At 39.9% G+C, this 20,505-nt stretch overlaps 2 protein-coding genes across 2 annotated transcripts; both read right to left on the bottom strand.

Moving 5' to 3' along the window:
* Positions 1-1,378: 1,378 nt before the first annotated feature.
* LOC125205374 (HMG-Y-related protein A-like) lies at positions 1,379-2,845 on the bottom strand. Its single transcript, XM_048104268.2, has 2 exons — positions 2,573-2,845; positions 1,379-2,225 (listed from the first exon to the last, which is right to left on the bottom strand). Exons 1-2 carry the CDS (start codon positions 2,663-2,665, stop codon positions 1,587-1,589), a joined length of 732 nt encoding a protein of 243 aa, XP_047960225.1. The 5' UTR covers positions 2,666-2,845; the 3' UTR covers positions 1,379-1,586.
* Positions 2,846-12,830: 9,985 nt separating this feature from the next.
* Positions 12,831-13,349, bottom strand: LOC125192867 (putative receptor-like protein kinase At5g38990). The gene has a single exon (XM_048090539.2). It carries the CDS (start codon positions 13,347-13,349, stop codon positions 12,831-12,833), a length of 519 nt encoding a protein of 172 aa, XP_047946496.2.
* Positions 13,350-20,505: the final 7,156 nt, after the last annotated feature.

The following is a 20,505-nucleotide window of genomic DNA, read 5'->3' as shown; positions in this document are numbered from 1 at the left end:
CGGTTCAATCACTGGGCGAACCGTTTTACCTTACAAATATATATAATTAAATATATCCTTACAAAGTATATTAAATTTAATGAGTGATAAATTATAATTAGTACTAATATATAACAAAAACATATACTATTAAACTTTGAATATAAATTAAATATGAAGAGCATTTAAAATAAGTGAATAATAAAATTTAAATAATAACTAAATACATAAACTATTAATTAGAATAACTAAAAAAGTACAATATTTTTCATATATAAATAAATAAAATTTATATTAATTCAAAAATGTTTACGTGGTGAAATAATATTATAGACAATATATAGAAATAAATATGAATTTTTAGTTAATTTGGATAAATATATACTATATTAGTTAATACATAAATTAAACATGATCTATTAATAAGTTTGGAGTATTATTTAGTAAATATGGAGTAATAAACTATGTTAATAATATATATACTACAATATTAAATCTTAGGTAAAATCTATTATTTATATACATTATACAAATAAAAGTAAAATTTAGTGAGGGATAGTTAATATTAAGCATATCACAACTAATAGTAATTATTTAAAAATATAAAATTAAACACAAATTATTAATTTGTAAGGACAAAAATTTACAGGTTTAATGTATAACAATAATTAATGCTCATAATATTTAATTCAAGTACATGTGGTGGAGTGGTAGAGATGTTTGTCTTGACTCATAGGTCATGAGTTCAACTCCCACCAAACTCAAATTTTACAAAAATTTTAAAAATCTAGAAAATCGGTTTTCGGTTCCCGGCCGGCCGGTTCCGGCGATTTGATACGCTACTGGTTTTATAGTGCAAACCGGACCGGACTACGCACCGATTCGCAGTCCGACCGGTCAACCCGGCCGGTCCGGTCCAGTTCTTACAACACTGGTTGAAAGTGGCCCATTAATAACGCCATTATATTGTTTCGCAATTTCGAAAACAGCCATATAATAATTCACCTACCCATTTTCACCACATTTCAAAATTTAAATTTGTACTCAGTTAGAAAACAAAGTGATTGAGATTCATAACTTTATCACACATCTCACAAAAAAATGAATACCTATAAGCTAAAATATTCAAGTTTAAAATAGCCACTTCACCTTTACCTCTCACTTCATACTGATTTTTAAAAACTTTTTCTATTTCTGTTCTAGCTAATAAAAAACATTTCCAACCATAGCATCTTTTTTAGCCAATTCCAATTAAAGAAAACAAACGAAACAGTAACACACACCATGCCCCTATGCACTTTCCATGTAAATGAAACTAAAGTAAAAGTGCCAATTTTTTAAAAGATAAAAATATCATTTTATCCAATTAGAATAAAACAGGGGAAAAGAAAAGCATAAATTAAAACATGAAAAGAATCTTTCTTTTTTCCTCTCCCTTTTCTTTTCTCATTAAAAGTGATCCAATCAATTTACACCAAAGTTACAACTCACCATCCCTAAACTAGAAGCCACTCAAATTACAAGGATCAAGATGCAAATAAGGAAAATAAATAGCACTGCAACAACAAATTAGCCTAAAAGCCCCTAGATTACCACTCTTCTTTCAATTAAGCCCCTACAGAAGCAGTCGCCGCCGGCTTAACCTTCGGTGGCCTTCCACGTCCACGTGGCGCTCCCTCGGCGGCCGGAGCCGGAGCCGGAGCTGGAGCCGAATCCACATCTGCATCAGCCGGCTTGGCCTTCGGTGGCCTTCCACGTCCACGTGGCGTCGCTCCCTCGGCGGCCGGATCCGGATTCTGAGCCGGAGCTGGAGCCGAATCCACATCCGCATCAGCTGGCTTGGCCTTCGGTGGCCGGCCACGTTTTTTCCCGGAGAGAGAAGGAGCCGCGGCGTTAGGGCTCTTCGGCGGCGGCGGGGGAGCATTGGGGTCGTGAGACTTGGGAGGGCGGCCGCGGGGGCGGGGAGAGAGCGGGGCAGCTCCGGGAGGAAGCGGCGTCTTCGGCTTGGGAGGGCGGCCGCGGCCGCGGCGCGGCGGCGAGTTGGGATCGGGGATGAGGTAGTTGTTTTTGAGGAACATCAGCTGGCCGGACGACTTCATCTTGTTGAGGTGGTGGTTGAGCAGCGCCGAGTGCGCCGGCGGGATCGGGCCGTAGGTCGCCTCGATATCCTTCGCGATGTGCTTCGAGATCGCCGATTTGTTCGAGCCGTTTTCCTCGTTCAACGCTTGAATTGCCGCCAAAATCATCTATACGAAAAAACAAATCGAGAAATTTTTCCACGAAATTCAGCGATAAATCTACGAGTTTCAGATGCATAATTATGAAATTCAGTGACTAATAGATGAGTTTCAGATGCAAAATCATGAAATCCAGAGACGAATCCACAAGTTCCAGAAACAAAATCACGAAATTAACGAGTCCACGAGTTTCAGATGCAAAATCACGAAATTCGGTGACGAATCTACGAGTTTCAAATGCAAAATCACGAAATCCAGTGAGAAATCTATTAATTTATCGGATAAAAATTAACTGCTAACAACATGCAATTCACAGCTGAGGATAAGTAACAAAGTTGAAAAGAGCTGCATTCTACCTCAGGATAAGGAGGCAACGGAGTCGGAGCTGGCGCAGGCGCCATTTGAGCTTGATTGTGAAGATCGCTGCCTTGTAATTCTTCGCTTGCCATGGCCACGAACAATCTCGATCGATCTTCAAAACTTCAAGCAGAATTGGAGTAAATTTAGTGATTTTACCCTAAGGTAAAAGGAGTCAAGAAGAAGAAGCAGCAAATTCAATGGATAATTTTGGGTGAGAACGAAGGTTATAAATGGTTTAAGATCATTAAAGCTAGATCGGAAATGGGAAAAAGGAAATGCTGGAAATAAATAAATAATAAATGTTTTAATATTTGAGTAAAAGCTTATCGAGTGATCTACGGCTGGGGTTTGTCTAATTGGTTCTGATCCAAAGGATGGATTTCTTTTGCTGTATGATACAAGGATCAGTGACATGGCTGTGCTATTTCCTTATCTTTTTTTATGCTCCGCCGTCGAAAACTAAAATTACAAATATACCCTCCGAAGCTCAGCTGTTTATCGCTTTCAGCTTGAACATTGGAGTGTGTGTGGGCAGAGTTGTCATGTAACCTGCGTGTTGTGTGTTCATTGGTCATTTAAATATTTCATTTTTTCGTTAAACTTTCTAATTATTCGGGTTTGATTAATGATATGTATTTTAAGAAATATAAAGAAAAGTAACGTTGAATAAGTTAGTGGAATATGAGTCTTACATATAAATATTAGGAGTATTAGTTTTATATGAAATATGATTGAAATAAGTTAATAGAATGTGAGACATATTTATCATTTATAGTACGGAGTAAAAGTTAAATAAGACTCTTATTATGTGACGGACCGAAATGACAAAACAAGATTCTTATCGTGGGATAAAAGGAGTATCTAGAAAATGAGGTTTGTACCTTGTCAATATCCAATATCTATAAAATTACATTTTCAGCTAAATTTTTTTACAAATTCCAAATTTAGTCATAATTTTGGAGTATTATCTATCATTTAGTCCTTAAGGGGTATATTTGTCCATTTAGTTTGATTTGAGGACAAAATTTGTAATTTTTGAATGTGGTGTAGTACTTCTTTTGTAATTTTTAAGGTCCAAAAATCTTTGTGATATTATTAAATTTTGCATATTATCTCAAAACAAATTATTTAAATTTTGTAGTGTCATCTAAAAATGAATTACTTAAATCTTTGTAGTATTATTTAAATTATTGCATTACAATAAGGTAATTAATATGTATTCGTACTATTATTTAGAAAATATTGAATGATTATTTTTAAAGCATTCCATTTTTAGTTTAATGCTTGATTGCAACGATAATTTAAATAAAGTCATTTAAATAAAATAAACTACATTACATCTCAATTCAATTTAAGTCATAATAAATTGCAACTTGATTCATCTAGACAAATTGGTATCCAAAAAATTATAAACCATTCAATAATTTTAAATAATACTACAAATACATATTACTTTCTCGATTGTAATGCAATAATTTAAATTATTCTACAAAGATTTAAATAATTCATTTTTAGATAACACTATACAGATTTAAATAATTTATTTTGAGATAATAAATAAAAATAATAATACTACAAAGATTTATTGTTGCAATCAAGCATTAAACTAGAAACTGATCCTTTAAAACTAAACCATTCTTAAACAATAGTACTACAAACACATACCCCCCTCCCTCCTCCATAACAAATATACTACAAATTTTATCAGTTCGGAGCGTTCACAAAAATTAGACTAATAAAATACTAAATTGAATTTGAAGGAATATTGATATGAAGTGTGTGCAATGTGTGTAGATAAAATAGATGAGAGAATAAAGTAAAAGAAAGAAGAGAGAGTAAAGTAAAAGAGAGAATAAAGTATGTGAGATTGGATGTTTTATTTTTAGTCAAAAAACAAAATAACTCAAGTAACTTGGGACAATCTAGAAAGGAAATGACTCAAATAACTTGGGACGGAGGGGGTAACTATTTGTAATTCCAATGATCTACTTTTGATATAGAATTTAAATTGTGGAAATAGGAGGTAATTCAATTCCAAATAAAAAATTGTTTGTGGTACGATATATTGGATTTAGAATTGAAAGCTCCAATTATAATTCCGCAAGCCCAATTCCACTTCCAAACATCAACATGGCCCCACCGTCCATGTCTCATGTTCCTGTGGCTATGCCGTCAGCACCACTGCCCGTCACACGCCAGGAACTGTTGACGGCATGCATGCATTGCATCCTCTATTGCCACTATTTATGCGTGTACAAACAAGCCCACCACTACATCCCAGCAACTCAAAACTAGGAAAAGCAACACAAAAACCAAAAAGAAAAACCATGGTGAATAGTAGTAGTATTACAAAAAATGAAATATCAATATCTGAGCCTGAGGCATATACTACTGAGTCCATTTCCAGCCATCATTTACCAAATCCACCATTTTCAATTACACAAACGCCACTTAAATCTTCCGTGGCTAACTGCATTACTGATTCTATGAGAAATAAGTTACATTTTCGTCTTAAAATATTCTCAGTTGATTTCGCGAATGCCGAATGATGAACTCGAGAAATTTTACACTTGCATTCATGGGTGGATGAGAATCAGCTTCACCTCGAAGGCACAGACGAGCAAGATCAGCCACCTGCTTTTGAAACAAATCATCATAATCATGAAGAAACATATCAGATAATTAAAATGAGTTATTTACCCTCCTAACTGCTTTGCGTGAGTAGTCTCCTTTAAATCTAGCATCCACAATCTTGTGTACCCTGTAATCCAGTTGTGGCAATGCCTGGTTTCATATTGTTTTAAAACATCACACAAAATATACACAAAGCAAACACGCATTAAGGAATAATTTGTTGCTAGATCTGCTGCATACCCATGACACAAGGTCACGCTCACGCAGCCCTGCTTCTCCTGTCAAAAGCACAAGGAGAATCACAGCAAAGTTGTAAACATCGTCTCACGTGTGACTATACCATACATCAGGAAGACATATATCCGCAGTGGAATAATCCAAACTGCCACATGGAGTCCATAGAAAAGGATCAATTATCTTGGCAGTTCCATCGTCACAAACTAAAATGTTGCTGGATCTGAGGTTGTGATGGATTATTAATTTGTCATGCATGTAACATAATCCCTTGGCGACCCCAAGAGCGATTTGCATTCTCTGGGACCATGATAAGGCCGGATACGGATTTGCGTTTGAGTCTATGCCTTGTTTTTCAAGAAGAATGTCACGTAGAGACCCTCGTGGAGCAAAATCATACGCTACAACCTGCTGACGGCCATCAAATTTATAAACAACTATTTCGACCACGTTCTCATGCTTCAACTTAGTTAATGATCCTGAAATCTACTGATAAGGCTAATTTCATGCATCGGTTATGTGGTGAAAAACACTTTATTTTGCTGGGTCTAACACAGTTTTTAAGTCAGGTGTGTGAAGGAGACGCTAGATCCAGGAAGAGCTGGAAGCAATGGACTAGCGAAGGAAACGGAGGAAAGTGATCAGAGTTGAAGAGGAAAAAATGGCTAGACGAAGGAAGTCAATAGCTGAGGGCAACAAAGACTATTCATACCTCGCTGGACCCACTTCAACGCCTATAAATAAAGGAACATGCAGCACACGCCACATACATGATTTTGCTCTCAGCTCACACACACACTTGGGAAAAATGGAAATTCTGGGATAGTAAGGGTTTCTAGGGGTTCATCTTTGGCGAAAGTTAGTCGTAACACCGTCCTCACGGAGGGCGAAGAAACAATATGTTTACATTCAGCTTTTCGTACTTTTATTCCGTCGAACTTCATCGTTTTGGAAGTCGATTTGGTTGCTGGCTACTTATCGGTTATCTATGCATTTAGTTTATGTCATGTTGGTGTTTATCTTGTGTTGATTTACGTTGATTCTGTGTTTTTGAGGTTTAATTTTGGAAGTTGAATGTTATTCTCTGTTTTGGATAATTCTGTGCTTGATCTGGGAAAGAGGTTGTGGATCTGTGTTGTTGTTGTTGATCGGTGGTTGTTTGGCGAATCTGTAGCTATGGGTATACTTTTGGTCGGAGTTGTGTCGGATGCTTGAATCCGGAGTGGATTTAGCATCCGAGGTTGGATCTGAACAGGGGAATCAAGTTGTGCATGGATTTCGAACACTTTGCTCTCTTTTCATTTTACTTCGTCTAGTAGTCGCAGATCTGCTTAGTTTTAAATTGTTCTTCGTTTAATTGCTTTAATTTCAGTCTGCTTCGTTTCCGATTCACGTTCCATCTCTGTTTCTACTGAAATTTTATGCAAATTGATTGGAGAAGATGATGTCGCTGTTAGTTGGTACTTTAGTTAGTTGTTTTTCAGCTTTTCATCCGTACTTTACCTTTTCAGCAAATGGTCCCCACCGTCAGTTCATTTCCCAGGTCTAGGTAATTTAGAAAATAGTTTCTTAGATCTAGTGATTGTCTCGTTTTCCAGTTTACATGCATGATTTATGTTCTGCCTAGATCTAGCTATTAGCGTAGCAGATTTCAACTCCAAGTTTAGTTTAATTTCCTCAACCCAAAAAAAATGTGTGGCAACAGCCAACCCAAAAATAGTCCCGAATCCTTAAGCATGTTTAATTGCGCATTCATCTCTGATCCCTACTTCCCTGTGCTAATTTTAGTATACGTGGTTGAGGGTTTTGAAGCGATATTCTGTGTGTCCGACGACCGAGATCTTCCAACGTTCCGTGAGTTCCTAGACCCTGTGATCTAGTGGATTCGCTGGACCTATGAGACTTGTTATTCCTTTCTATGCATGCAGTCTCTAAACTAAACTGAAAACAAGAAGGAAAAATTTTCAACAGCTTCAAATGGCGCCGTTGCCGGGGATGGATGGCGTTAATTGTTTATGCGTTTGAGGATTTGGTGTAAATAGTTTAATTTCTGTTATTTTGTTTTTCTTGACAGTTTATGAACACGGGCTTCCATTCTGGAAGTTGGGCTAGTTCATCTGGGTCAGGAAACGCCCGATACAAGTGGCAAGTCAAGGAGTCTACGTCCACTGTCACTACCAGATCAGGGTTAAGGACAGTAGACCCGTTTCCGTTCGAATCAGAAAGTGAGAAGGAGTGGAACTCGTCAGGAGAAGAGGACCCGAAGTCGTCCACAGAAACAGAGCATTCCGAGACTGAGGAAGAGGAAGACGTGAATATGACACATTTAGTGGATCCCGATCCGGAGATAGGTTCACTCACCGCGCATCTAGACGGTGAGCCCGCCCATGCCATAGTCTCAAACCCGCGTCGGAGGTCTATCGATATCAAGACAAATGTGCTCGGGGTTTTGCCCACATTCTCTGGACGAAGGAACGAATGTCCTTACGAATTCCTAAACGAGTTTAGTAAGCTGTGCAGCATTCAAAAGAGGCCCAACGAGGCGACTGAGGAGGTTTACCGTTTGCGTGCAGTCCCGTTTGCCCTCAAGGGGGAGGCTAATACTTGGCTATTGAGGCTCCCACCAGACTCGATCAACACATGGAAGGACTTCAAGCTGGAGTTCTTGGACTATTTTTTCCCGTCCAACAAGACAAACGCCTTGAAGAAGGAGATCCAGGAGTGCAAGCAAGAATATGATGAGTCTCTGAGCTCTTATTGGTCCCGGTTCAAGGGACTGTTGGATGCTTGTCCGAACCACAGGATGATCGAGGCAGAGACTTAGTATCTGTTTTACGAAGGTGCAAACTCTGAATCAAAAGACTTGATGAATTCCTCGAGCGGAGAAATTTTACCAAGAATAAAGCAAGTGAAGCCAGAGAAACTTTGGGAAGATTGATCGAGGCGAAGAAGGCCTATGATAACCCGCGGAGCATTTTGAGAAGAGGATCAGCCAATGTAGTAACGGAGCAAGATGACAAGAAAGTGGAGGACAAGATAGATAAATTGGAGAAAGCACTGCTGAATGCAATTGAGAAGTACAACCCTCATGCTCCATCGGAAAATGAGAAACCCCGTGGTCCGGAGGAAAGGCAACTTCAACCTTATTACATTCCACCGTGTGAAGGGGAGTGCCAGGCCCAGGAAAATTCGATGGGGAGCTGGAATCCGGATGGAAGTTGGAACCAAGGGAGACAAAAGGAGGCCCCATGGAGGACTCACCCCAATTTTAGATGGACTGATAATGATCAAAGTCAGCCGCCCCCACTGAAGCTCACAAATTATGCACACTCTCCGGAGAGGCAGTCCAACTGGTCAGGGAGAAATCAAGAGGGGCAATTGCAACTGGGGTACAGGAATCATGACCATACTAATTGAGCAAACAGGAATCAGAACAATCATGGGTGCTCCTATGTGCCACCTCACCAGAGGAATAACCAATGGAACTATCAGAATTTCCAACCAAATCACCAAGGGAATCAAGGGTCTAGCAACCAGTACAATAACCACCAAGGAAATCAGGGGAACTATCGACAAACCCAAGGACAGAACCAAGGTCAAGGATCAAATTCTAATCAATTCAACTCCAGGCCACAAAAGAGTTTGGATGACATGGTCCACGACCTAGTGAATTCACAGCAGTTCATGCAGAATAACTTGCATTCCAACAACGACGTGGTGCACAAATTGCAAGACGCTCAGTCGGAACACAAAGCCGCCATGGACATGATGGCAAAACAGCTGTCCCAGATCGCGATTTCTTTGAATGAGATGCGGGGAAATGAAGGAAAACTTCCTGCCACGGTCAAGCCACCTGACCGAGCAAACATTAGTCACATCACCTTGAGATCCGGGAGGGGCTATGAAGGACCGACGCTGGAAATCAACGAAGAAGTACCCGCGCAAGCAAGTAAGGGGAAGGAGAGTTAGGGAGATAGCCCTAGACCCAGAGAAGTTCCTGTTCAGGATGACCTCCAGAAAGGAGATTTAGGGGGATCTCTACCTCGAGCAGCTGAACCATATTTCCTAGATCCAGAGTCTGAGTTAGTAAGTAAGGAAGGAAGCAGGGAAGCTGGCGAAACCCCAGCTGGGAGTTCCACAAATGCGGTAAAGCGGGCAAAGCCGTTTCCATACCGAGGGGAAGCAAAGAAAAAGAAGGATGATACAGAGGACCTCATGGAGATTTTTAGCAAGCTGGAAATCAACCTGCCCTTCTTGCAAGCCCTGAAGATGCCTGCTTTTAACAAGTTCATCAAGGAATTCATAGCTAGGAAGACCAAGCCGGACGAGAAGATTGTGATCGGAGAGAACGTGTCTGCTGTGATTCAAAAGAGAAGGATGCCTTCGATATGCACAGACCCAGGTATGTTCACATTACCCATTTCTCTAGGGAATATCAAAGTCGAGCATGCTATGTGTGATCTAGGGGCGTCTATAAATGTTTTACCGCTTTCAATCTACAAGAAACTGACAGGGGTTTGGATGGTCGCCACCAAGGTGGTAATCCAGTTAGCAGATAGAACTTGCATATGTCCTAAAGGTGTGTTAGAAAATGTCATAGTCAAGGTGCATGATTTTCTATATCCTGCTGATTTCTATGTTATCAAAATGAATGATAATGAGTCTGCTGAGTCTAGTGGCGTGCTCTTAGGGAGACCATTCTTGCGCACTGCTAAGACCATTATCGATGTTTTCGATGGAACAATTTGCTTGGATTATAATGGGGAAAAATATACATTTAGCATAGATGAGGGAATGAAAAGACCATTAGATGTTGAGAATTTGTATGCTATAGATGTTATTAACCCCTTGGTCCAAGAATATCTTGAGACAAAATTGATACATGAACAAATTGACAACTCGCAGTTGAGCCATTTAATCGATCGAGAAGTTGTAGGGTGGTGTGCAACAATGAACACAACGGAATTGACAGATGAGGAACTAACAGAGGCCATCATGGAGTTTATCATAAATCCCGAGACAGCTAGATCAAGGGGATCAGCCCATGTGGAAGGAAACATTACCTGATATTGCAGAGAAAAATCCCATGCCCTAGGAAACGAATAACACAAGGAAGGAACTGAAGACACTCCCACCAGGCCTCAAGTATGCTTATTTGGAGGAGGATGAGGCATTCCCAGTAATAGTCAACAGTAACTTGACTGAGGAGCAGGAGAAGGAACTGTTGGAATTGATCAGGCGGAACAAGAAAGCAATAGGGTGGACCCTCTTTGATTTAGTAGGAATCAGTCCTGATCTCTGCATGCACCACATCCGTTTAGAAGAAGGCGTGAAGGCTCACCAAGACGCACAACGGAAACTGAATCCGAACATGCGAGAGGAAGTTCTGAAGGAGGTGTTGAAATTGCTCTCTCTAGGGATCATCTACTCCATTCCGGACAGTGAGTGGGTCAGTCCTGTCCATATGGTGTCCAAAAAGTTTGGAATACAGGTTGTCAAGAATGATAAGAACGAATTGGTGCCCACTAGGCTGGTGACGGGGTGGAGGATGTGCATCGACTACAGGAAGCTAAATGAAGCCACAAAGAAGGATCACTTCCCCCTACCCTTCATTGATCAGATGTTAGAAAGATTGGCTGGAGAACAGTATTTTTGCTTCCTTTATGGATACAGTGGCTATTTCCAGATCTACGTTAACTCAAAGGACCAAGGGAAAACCACGTTCACGTGCCCTTTTGGTACATATGCATACCGAAGAATGCCGTTTGGATTGTGTAACGCACCAGGAACATTCCAGCGGTGTATGATGAGTATTTTTTCAGATTTGCTGGAAGTATGCATTGAGATATTCATGGATGATTTTACCGTATATGGGAATGCGTTCGACAGTTGTTTAGCCAGCCTTGACCTAGTATTAAACAGATGCCAGGAGAAGCACCTAGTTTTGAACTTCGATTCCAGAGTTAACAACGCTGCCTGGCCACCACCACCACCGCCCAAGCGTCGTCCAACCTGCTGGGATCTGCCATCCCGAACACACGGTCGCCGTGTTGAAGAGATTCGCGCTCCTCCATTGCCGGAGCCACCACCACAATACACGCCTACACCGTCTCAACATCCAGCGCTTGTGCAGTCCCGCAGGTCTACTTACTGGGACTTTCCTGGCCAGCGGCAATCACGAGGAATCCCGACCCATGATCAGCCCTACGGTGTGCCCCCTTATGAACAACCACGATCCCCACCGGAGGTGTATATTAGCCGGCAGCGAGACTGCCAGCAGCCCCAGAAGCGGAACCAACACTTCACGTTCCCAAGCTCCCATACACCAACACAACCGCAGCTCGTGCTTGACCAAAAGCCACCCCCCGCTGCTGCTGCACCGCCGCATACCGCCCCGAGACCTTGTCAGCCCTTGCTACCGCTATCTGTGAAAGATCCTATATCGGCTTCTACTCGTCAACTGCAAGGTGATGTCTCAAACTCGAGGAAAAAGGAGTTGTATACAGATTATCACGATAGTGAAGAGAAGAGGGAAGAGAAGATGATCGTACTTAATAATGTGGGGAATCAAAAAGAGATAGAGAAAGAGAATGACTCTAATGCCAAATGAAAAGAAGAGGTCAACAACACTTTTCAGAATTTGATCGAGAAAGGGATAAGACCTGAAGCTCTTGGATGCAGTTTAGAGACAAAAGAAAAAGATTTAAGTATGCTTCCTAAGAAGCAGAGCAAAATCGAGAAGATGTAGATTTTAAGCCGTGTTGAAGAGGGCAAGACTGCATTTGAGATTCAAAAGCATGACCTTGAAGGGGAAATGGAAGAGAAGAGAGGGTTGTTTGAGAATGAGATTAGTGCCACGACTGCAAAATTGGTTAGGAAGAAGACTGCCATCAGCAATACGATGAAAATATTAAAAAAGAGAGGGCAGTCTTGTGCGTTTGATCCTGGAGGGACTCTTCGTCGTGTCGTGGTTTCCACCTTGAGGACAAGGTGGATTTTAACCATGGGGGAGTTGTTACGAGCCTTCATTTAGTTAGTTTAGATATATTAGGGTTTTGCATATCTTTTCATATATTTGTTTTCTTGTTCCATAAGCTAGTATTTCACTATTATAAATAGGGATAAATCGTTATCATTTTATTCATTCAATGAATACATTATTTTGGCCAAGTTCCATGTGTGATACGTTGAATCCTAAATTCCATACGCCACTGGCTGCCCGACGGAATCTCTCCGCGCACAGCCAGAAACGTATATCTGATCTGTAGTCGTTGCCCGGCGGGTTGGAACCCACGCACAGCCGCCCAGATCCTTATCCCCGCTGACCCTCACGGGCGCCGGATTCTCTTATCTTTTTATTTTCCGTTTAATCGGTTCGTTAGGAATTTAGGTTCCTAACACCAACCCAAAATCCGAAACCTTAGCAGTGAAATTTTCATCTAAAAGAATGTTAGTAGGCTTGACATCACGATGTATGATGGAGCAACCGGAGTGAAGATAGTCCAAACCTCGGCCAGCTTCAATACATATCTTAAGTCGTTCCTTCCAAGAGAGTGTCGACTGATTATGTAAGTTATCAGCCAGCGTTCCCTTAGACATGTATTCATAAACAAGAATCATCTCTTCGTCTTCATCGCAGTACCCAATAAGAGAGACTAGATTACGATGTCGGAACTTACTTAGTGTTTCAATCTCGGCAGCAAACTCCGGTTGGCCTTGGCTGGGATCCGACGCTAGCCGCCGCTTTATGGCCACAATAATTGAGTCATTATGAATGAAGCCTTTGTAGACTTTGCCAAAACCACCCTTTCCAATCACATGCTCGTCGTTGAAATCTCCGGTGGCTAAGTTGAGTTCACCAAGTGAAAATCGGCGGCAAAGATTCTCAGACGTTGATGAATTCATGTTTTCAGCTCAAGTTTGTTTGACGGTTTTACCGATAGCAAGTAGGCCCCAAGAATTTGGCTTTGCTACTCATCATTCTCCATTATTTTGAATTGTACACCTTTTATGGCCCACATTTTGGTACTATTATATTTCCTCTGTCTCAGCTTAAACGGTTTTTGTCACAAACACTAACTTGTGAAAGAAAATGGGCTAGATTAGATTAATAGGAAATAATTCTATTGGGCTTGGCCCAATGTTACAATTATTCTATTATATATATGCTCTATTGTAGAGAGCATGAGAGATACAAAACCTAATTCAGACCTAATTCTCTAAGAGAGAAAGTGGCGCAAGAGTACGTACGTACGTTCATCAAGAGATTTCCTAGCTTTCTCTATAGAATGATTGTACTGAGGAATTGTTCCTGCATCGGATCAGAATACACGTGGACCTCGATAGTGGTGGATTCATCTTGCAGGATTCGTACAATCAATGGAAGATAACGACACAACAAGTAAGATTTAATTTCATTGTGTTTTACATGCTCAATTTGCAATGTGATTATGAATCTAGATCTGCAATTTTTGCTGCGCTCATTAAATGAATACAAGAAAACTCAACCGGGCTCGATTCTTAATTATTTTGTGTGATAATTATTTTGTGGATTGTTTTGATATCAAATCTCTGTAATTGGGATTCGCATAGAAATTGGATTTCAAACATGTCTTTGGAACTGAAATTAGATTTCACTTTTTAGAGTCAGTTTGACGGGTGAAGGTTCTGGGAACCAACAATGATTTTGAAATTGGTATTCTAAATATTTTATTTCTGAAAAACAAATTTTTGCGTAAAATTCGATTTCAGGTAAAATCTCAGTTGGAAAAGAAATCAAAATTTCAAATTACCTTTTCAAAATATATTCTTCCGCAAGAAAAGAATTTTTTTCAAATTCTTCTTCAAACTTGGATTTCGGAAATCCATTGTTTATCGCCGGTTACAATGCGAGGCTGTCGCCGGCATGGCCTAGGGTCGAGACTGACTAGGTCTGAACCGTCGGTATGGCTTGATTATTTTGTTGATCGGCTGCTGTAGAGATACGTTACTGGGCAACGGAAAATCGGCAGTTAGAAAATAAAAGGAAGAAGAAGCGGCGTGGCCGTAAGTTTATTCTTCTGAGTTTGACTCAATTTTAAAATTGAGCCGTTCATTCCTACAGCATGGTTACAAAATTTTCAGAAACCAAAAGTTAGACTTTGAAAATTAAACAGGATTTTTGAGATAAAAAAAAAAAATCTTTTGAAACTGTTTCAAAGGAATGATATTTTGAAATTTCCAAAGCCACCTGCCGGTTGTCTCCGTCGCGGTGTGCTGCCGGAGAAGGTGTAGAATGGAGGGAGCAAGAGGCTAGGCCATCGTCCTGCCCAATTGTCAGATTTCTCATTCCCGACGGGAATCCAATTGCAATTCTCCTCTACTTTGCCTCTCCTTCAAAGGAGAAGGCGGCTGGTTGTCAAAAGAACCACCGTCAATCGGCGTAAGACGTCGAATGATAGGGCCCTCGATCTAGCAAATCTCGCTAAAGATCTTCCTCAATATTCCTTTCTTTATTTTAGCATATCTCTTATTTTAGTTATTTATCTTTAGTTATTTTGCATATCTTCTGTAATCTTTTATTTTAATTATCTTGCTTGATTAGCAAGATAGGTCTAGGATTTAGAATTCTATAAATAATAGAATTCTATAGTATTTTGCTCTATTGAGAATTAAGAAATAAAAAAACTTCTTTTCTCATTCTTGTTCCAAAACCCTAGAACTTCAACTAGGTGTGTTTATCATATTTTCCGATCAATCTCTATCGTACGCGTGCTCTTTTTGCATCGATAGAACCTCACGTTCTATCAATTGGTGCTTTCCATTGATTACTCTTCCTCCATCAAAATTGATCTCTCAAAATACCTCGACTCACGCCAGTTCACAAAAATCTTTCTCCAATCTGTCAAAAACTCAATGCACCTAGGATTTTCTCTACATACCATGCCTCTTCTCAAGGAATCACAACAACATGCACTCCAGGATGTCAAGGATTTGCTCGTGGAATTACAGCAGCAACTCAATGCTCACGGCAAAATTTTAGCAAAGTTTGGGCAGCACTCGCTGACCGAGGAAGCACCGATCAGCCTCGACGCGTGCTCGCCTCAACTTTCGACGTGGCATACTCGGCCACCCGATGTGAACCGTCAACTTCGCGCACTTCCCTCTGGCAGCAGCAACTCATCAGTCCAACCGCCGCAGCCAAAGGTCGCTTCATCAACTCGGACTTGGAGACCTCCGCCGTCACGCACCATTGGAGAATTTGTCCCCACCCGTGTTCGAATTGAAGCACCTCTCTTCAACGGGGATGACCCGTTAGGTTGGATTTTTGGTATTCAAGACTATTTCAATTATTTTGTCACTGATGAATCGGTTCGCTTGGCCGTGGTTGAAAACATTATTGAACAACCGGCGTTGGATTGGTTTCATAATTATCAAAAGTCTGACATGAAGGGTTCGTGGGAGGGTTTCTTGGTGGCAGTTCGTTACCATTTTGCTCCGGAAGTAGACGACGAAGAGCGATTAGGTGGCAGTTCATTGTGTGCTGGCATTCCCAATGAGGTGTTGGACGTCGTTAAGCCCACAGAGACTGGAGGCGGGGTATCCGATGATTGCCATACTTTGGATGGAAAATTAGAGGATGCACGCGTGCTTCCGATGTGCAACAAGCATCTTCATGGCGCCACTCCTGTTGAGAACTCAGAGGGCCGTGAGAATTTTATGGAGGTGGCTTTGTCTAATGGACTAGCTGCTTCTATGATTTTTGAGGAATCTGCAGCTATGTTAAAAGAGGATGTGGCTGCCCTTGTTCCATTTGAATCTGAGCAACCAACCGGATCTTTTGAAATTAAGGAGTTAAATGAGCTCAATTCATTCCTTTGCACAGATAGATCAAAGTCATACTCTGTATTGGAATTTTTGGGCATCAATACTGAGTTGCAACCCCAAAATTGCAATGTGATTAATGGTAAATTGCGTGTTTTGTCAGGAGATATACAAGGTGATTTCGGAGATGCAACAGTTGTTCTTGATCGATATGGTGATGCTCGCACTATACCACCGAGCAAGATTCCCGATGATGTAGTTGTTCTTTCTGTTGCATCGAAACTTGTAAACGTTGTCTCCCATGGAAGTGATGCCAGAATTTACATAGATGGAGCAACTCTCACACTATCTTATAGTGATGATATGAAGGCGTCCTTTTGTGGAGATGCCAAATGGAGCCGAGCATCCCTTCAGTTTGGTGCAAACAACGGCGTTCTTATATTTGATCCGGGAGCTTTTGTGCCAAATGATAGTCGTAATCCGGCGTCATCCAATTTCTTAGTGATAATTTGTCATAGCTTGACACAGGAATTAACTCTGGAGGAGGTGGTCGATGTTTCAATATTACCTCGAGCAAGGATTTTCAGTGAGTACGCCAACCGGCCTTTCAACCACAACTCTGCTGACCACCATTTCGGCAGCGCCCCAGCCCGTCGTAGATTCTATGACAATCTACCAGCTGTTCGGCACCATTTCCATGCAGGAATGCGAATCCCCGCACAGCAGATCAGCAAGCTGCCGGTTAGGCCTCAGAAGAGATGGTCTCGCCCCTCTTTTAAGGGGCATACAGAGAAGAAGCAGTTCTCCATCACTCAAGATCTCGAACCCGGCAACGTAGGCAATGAAGATGATTACTCACCGGAGACCACGGATGATAAAGTAGGAACGGAGATGAGAATGGCTGTTGATTTGGCCACCACTCTTGTACGTGTAGAGAACAAAAAGGTTATCACTTCTCTAAGCCTTCTTGGTAATCATATTGTTTTTTATTCTACTAGTTTCCTGGAGTTGACAGAAGATAGTAGAGAAGAGTTCTTGGGTAGAAATTGCAGAGTAATGCAAGGTCCGGCAACTGATCCGTCAAGAGTTCGAATGGCGAGAGAATCCTTTGAGAACAACCATTAGAACTCATTTAATCTACATCCTACGTGTGATCTAATTGGGAGAAATGCTTTGGAAAGTGTGTCTGTTATTGGCTGTCTTGAAGACACTAATGTGGACCGGGTATTGCAAATTTTGAAGGAAAGAAAGATCTTCTCCTGCTACATTGAATCTACGAAGGCAGGATACGAGTTTGGTTGTTCTTATTTTGCCTTCCACCTTGAGGGCAAGGTGGTTTTCAACGGTGGGAGAGTTGATAGGGCCCTCGATCTAGCAAATCTCGCTAAAGATCTTCCTCAATATTCCTTTCTTTATTTTAGCATATCTCTTATTTTAGTTATTTATCTTTAGTTATTTTGCATATCTTCTGTAATCTTTTATTTTAATTATCTTGCTTGATTAGCAAGATAGGTCTAGGATTTAGAATTCTATAAATAATAAAATTCTATAGTATTTTGCTCTATTGAGAATTAAGAAATAAAAAAACTTCTTTTCTCATTCTTGTTCCAAAACCCTAGAACTTCAACTAGGTGTGTTTATCATATTTTCCGATCAATCTCTATCGTACGCGTGCTCTTTTTGCATCGATAGAACCTCACGTTCTATCATCGAAATTGGCGAAAAGAGAATTTGAAGGATCTGTTAATGGTGAACAACGGATGAGTTGTGGGAATGAAGAAGATGAAAAGCTGCCATCATGTTTTAATTTGGGCTGACATTTTAAATAGCAATTGGGTTGCCCATTTAATTGTTTTTTAAAATAAAAGGGGTCTAATTATTATGTAGGTAGATTAGTTTCAATTAGCAACCCACTAAGGGTTGTTACGTGTAAAGTATCCCAATTACATTAATAATTTATTAATTAGATTAATAAATTAAAATTTAGACTGATTCATTTATTAATTGAATAAATGAATTTGTTATATTAATTTAGAATTAATATAATTTTAAATCCACATTTAATTAGAGAATAAAATTTGATTTTATTTGTTGAGCATTATTTGATATCTTATGTGATAAGCATGCTATTTGATTTATGCTTATTTTAACTATAGTAGTTAGAGACCGTGTTATATTATGTCTGGGTAGGCGGCGCCCAGTATTTGTAGTCCGTGTTATACTATGTTTGGGTAGGCGGTGGCCAGTAATTGTTTGAGATTTAATATTGGATATATATTCACATAACTAGTATCACACATTTTCCCCATAAAATATAAGTCTTGGTTTTGAAACAAACGCGTCGTCCATCACGATTGTTTGATGTTCCTAGCCTTTTCGACCATGAGTTTTACGCCCTCGCGTTTACTCTAAATCCACAAGGTTCAGGCTCATTCATAGATGCATGGTTGGCATCGTGTGATGGGGTTGACTTGCTTAAATTATTTTGTGTGGCCCTCGCAACCAAAATAATTTATGGACGTATATTAATTGGATTAATAAACCAAGAATTGTAAAATTGTTGTTACAATTGGCTTGGAGGCCTACCTAGTGATATTATTATAGTCATCAGCCCTCGCAGAGGCTACAACTATATAGACTTGGATCTTGGACCACTAAAATTTATATTTGATATAGATTCGTATTTTATGTTTGGGGGCATAATATATGTTAAAATTAGTGGGAGCTAATCAATACAATAAACCCTTGTTTGATTAGTGATGCGAATGTGATTTTTGTATGCTTTTCTAATTTGCTTTTCGTTTTATTTTCTGTTCAGATAATATGTCAAACTTATCTTATGAGTGTAAGATGGAAACAAACAAATTGACTAGATCAAATTTCACGGAGTGGCAGAGAGACTGCCCAAAACTCAAGGCATAAGGTGCAATGAGTGGGAGCTCAGCTATGTTTGTCATTGAGATAAATATGTCTATGAATAACTCACAATCATGGGTATTGGATACCGCTTGTGGTTCACACATTTGTAATAATGTGGAAGGTCTAATAGACAGCAGGAAAGTGAGATCTGGGGAAGTAGACCTACATGTTGGAAATGGAACAAGAGTTGCTGCCGAACGCGTGAGAACTTATAGATTAGATCTCCCCTCAGGACATAGACTAGATTTACACAATTGTTATTTTGTTCCAGTTATTTCAAAGAATATTATTTCCATTCCGATGTTGGACATCGAGGGTTTTTCCTTCCATTTTGCAAACAACAGATGCTCGTTTTCGAATAATGGATTGTTTTATGGAAATGCCTCTTTAGAGAATGAATTATATATGCTTGAATGCAAACAAAATATTTTCAATGTGCAAAATAAAAGACTTAAGCTATGTAATACGGATAATGCTACTTATCTTTGGCATTGTAGACTTGGTCATATTAATGAGAAAAGGATAGCGAGATTGAAAAAAGTTAGACTATCTAAATTCATTTGATTTTGAATCATATGGTGCTTGTTAATTCTGTCTCAAAGGAAAGATGACTAATAAGCCACTTTCTGGGAAAGAGGTACGTGCTAATGATGTGCTAGAGTTGATCCACACAGATGTGTGCGGACCGTTTCCAACTCAAGCAAAAGGTGGTTATTCGTACTTCATTACTTTCACTGATGATTTGACAAGGTATGGATATGTGTATCTTATGAAACACAAATCTGAGGCCTTTGAGAAATTTAAGGAGTTTAAGTGTGAAGTTGAGAAACAACTTGGAAAAAGTATCAAAAGTCTTCGATCAGATCGAAGAGGGGAATACTTGAGCCGAGAATTTCTTGATTACTTGAAATCACATGGAGTTCAGTTAGACTGGAGTATCTGAAAGGAGAAATCGAACATTATTAGATATGGTTTGATCCATGATGAGTGTAGCTAGTCTCCCTTTATTTCTCTGGGGTCATACTTTATTGACTGCTATTTATATTCTGAATAGAGTTCCATCTAAATCAGTTGAGAAACACCATATGAGTTATGGTATGGCAAAAAGCCTTGTCTTAACTATATGCGGACCTGGGGTTGTCCAGCTTTTGTTAAGAAACAAATGACTGATAAGTTGGAATCTAAAAGTGAGAAGTGTTACTTTGTGCGATATCCTAAACAAACTAGAGGATATGAATTCTACTACCCTGGAGATCACAAGGTGATAATCTCTAGGAGTGTGACGTTTCTTGAAGACAATTATGTCTTAAAGGAACAAGGTCACAACATTGTAGATCTT

The sequence above is a fragment of the Salvia hispanica genome, chromosome 2 (assembly GCF_029641045.1).
Source record: "Salvia hispanica isolate PSC_SH4W2 chromosome 2, Shi_PSC_v1, whole genome shotgun sequence".
In the NCBI taxonomy this organism is placed as follows: Eukaryota; Viridiplantae; Streptophyta; class Magnoliopsida; order Lamiales; family Lamiaceae; genus Salvia; species Salvia hispanica.
Note: the sequence above shows the minus strand (reverse complement) of the source record. Positions and strands in the feature narration are given on the sequence as shown.

Excerpts from the sequence above, each read along its gene's own strand:
- LOC125205374 (XM_048104268.2), bottom strand. The coding sequence starts at position 2,665 with ATGGCAAGCGAAGAATTACAAGGCAGCGATCTTCACAATCAAGCTCAA. Across the intron at positions 2,226-2,572 it reads CGTTGCCTCCTTATCCTGAG|ATGATTTTGGCGGCAATTCA; the intron begins GTAGAATGCAGC and ends TTTTTCGTATAG.
- LOC125192867 (XM_048090539.2), bottom strand. The coding sequence starts at position 13,349 with ATGAATTCATCAACGTCTGAGAATCTTTGCCGCCGATTTTCACTTGGT.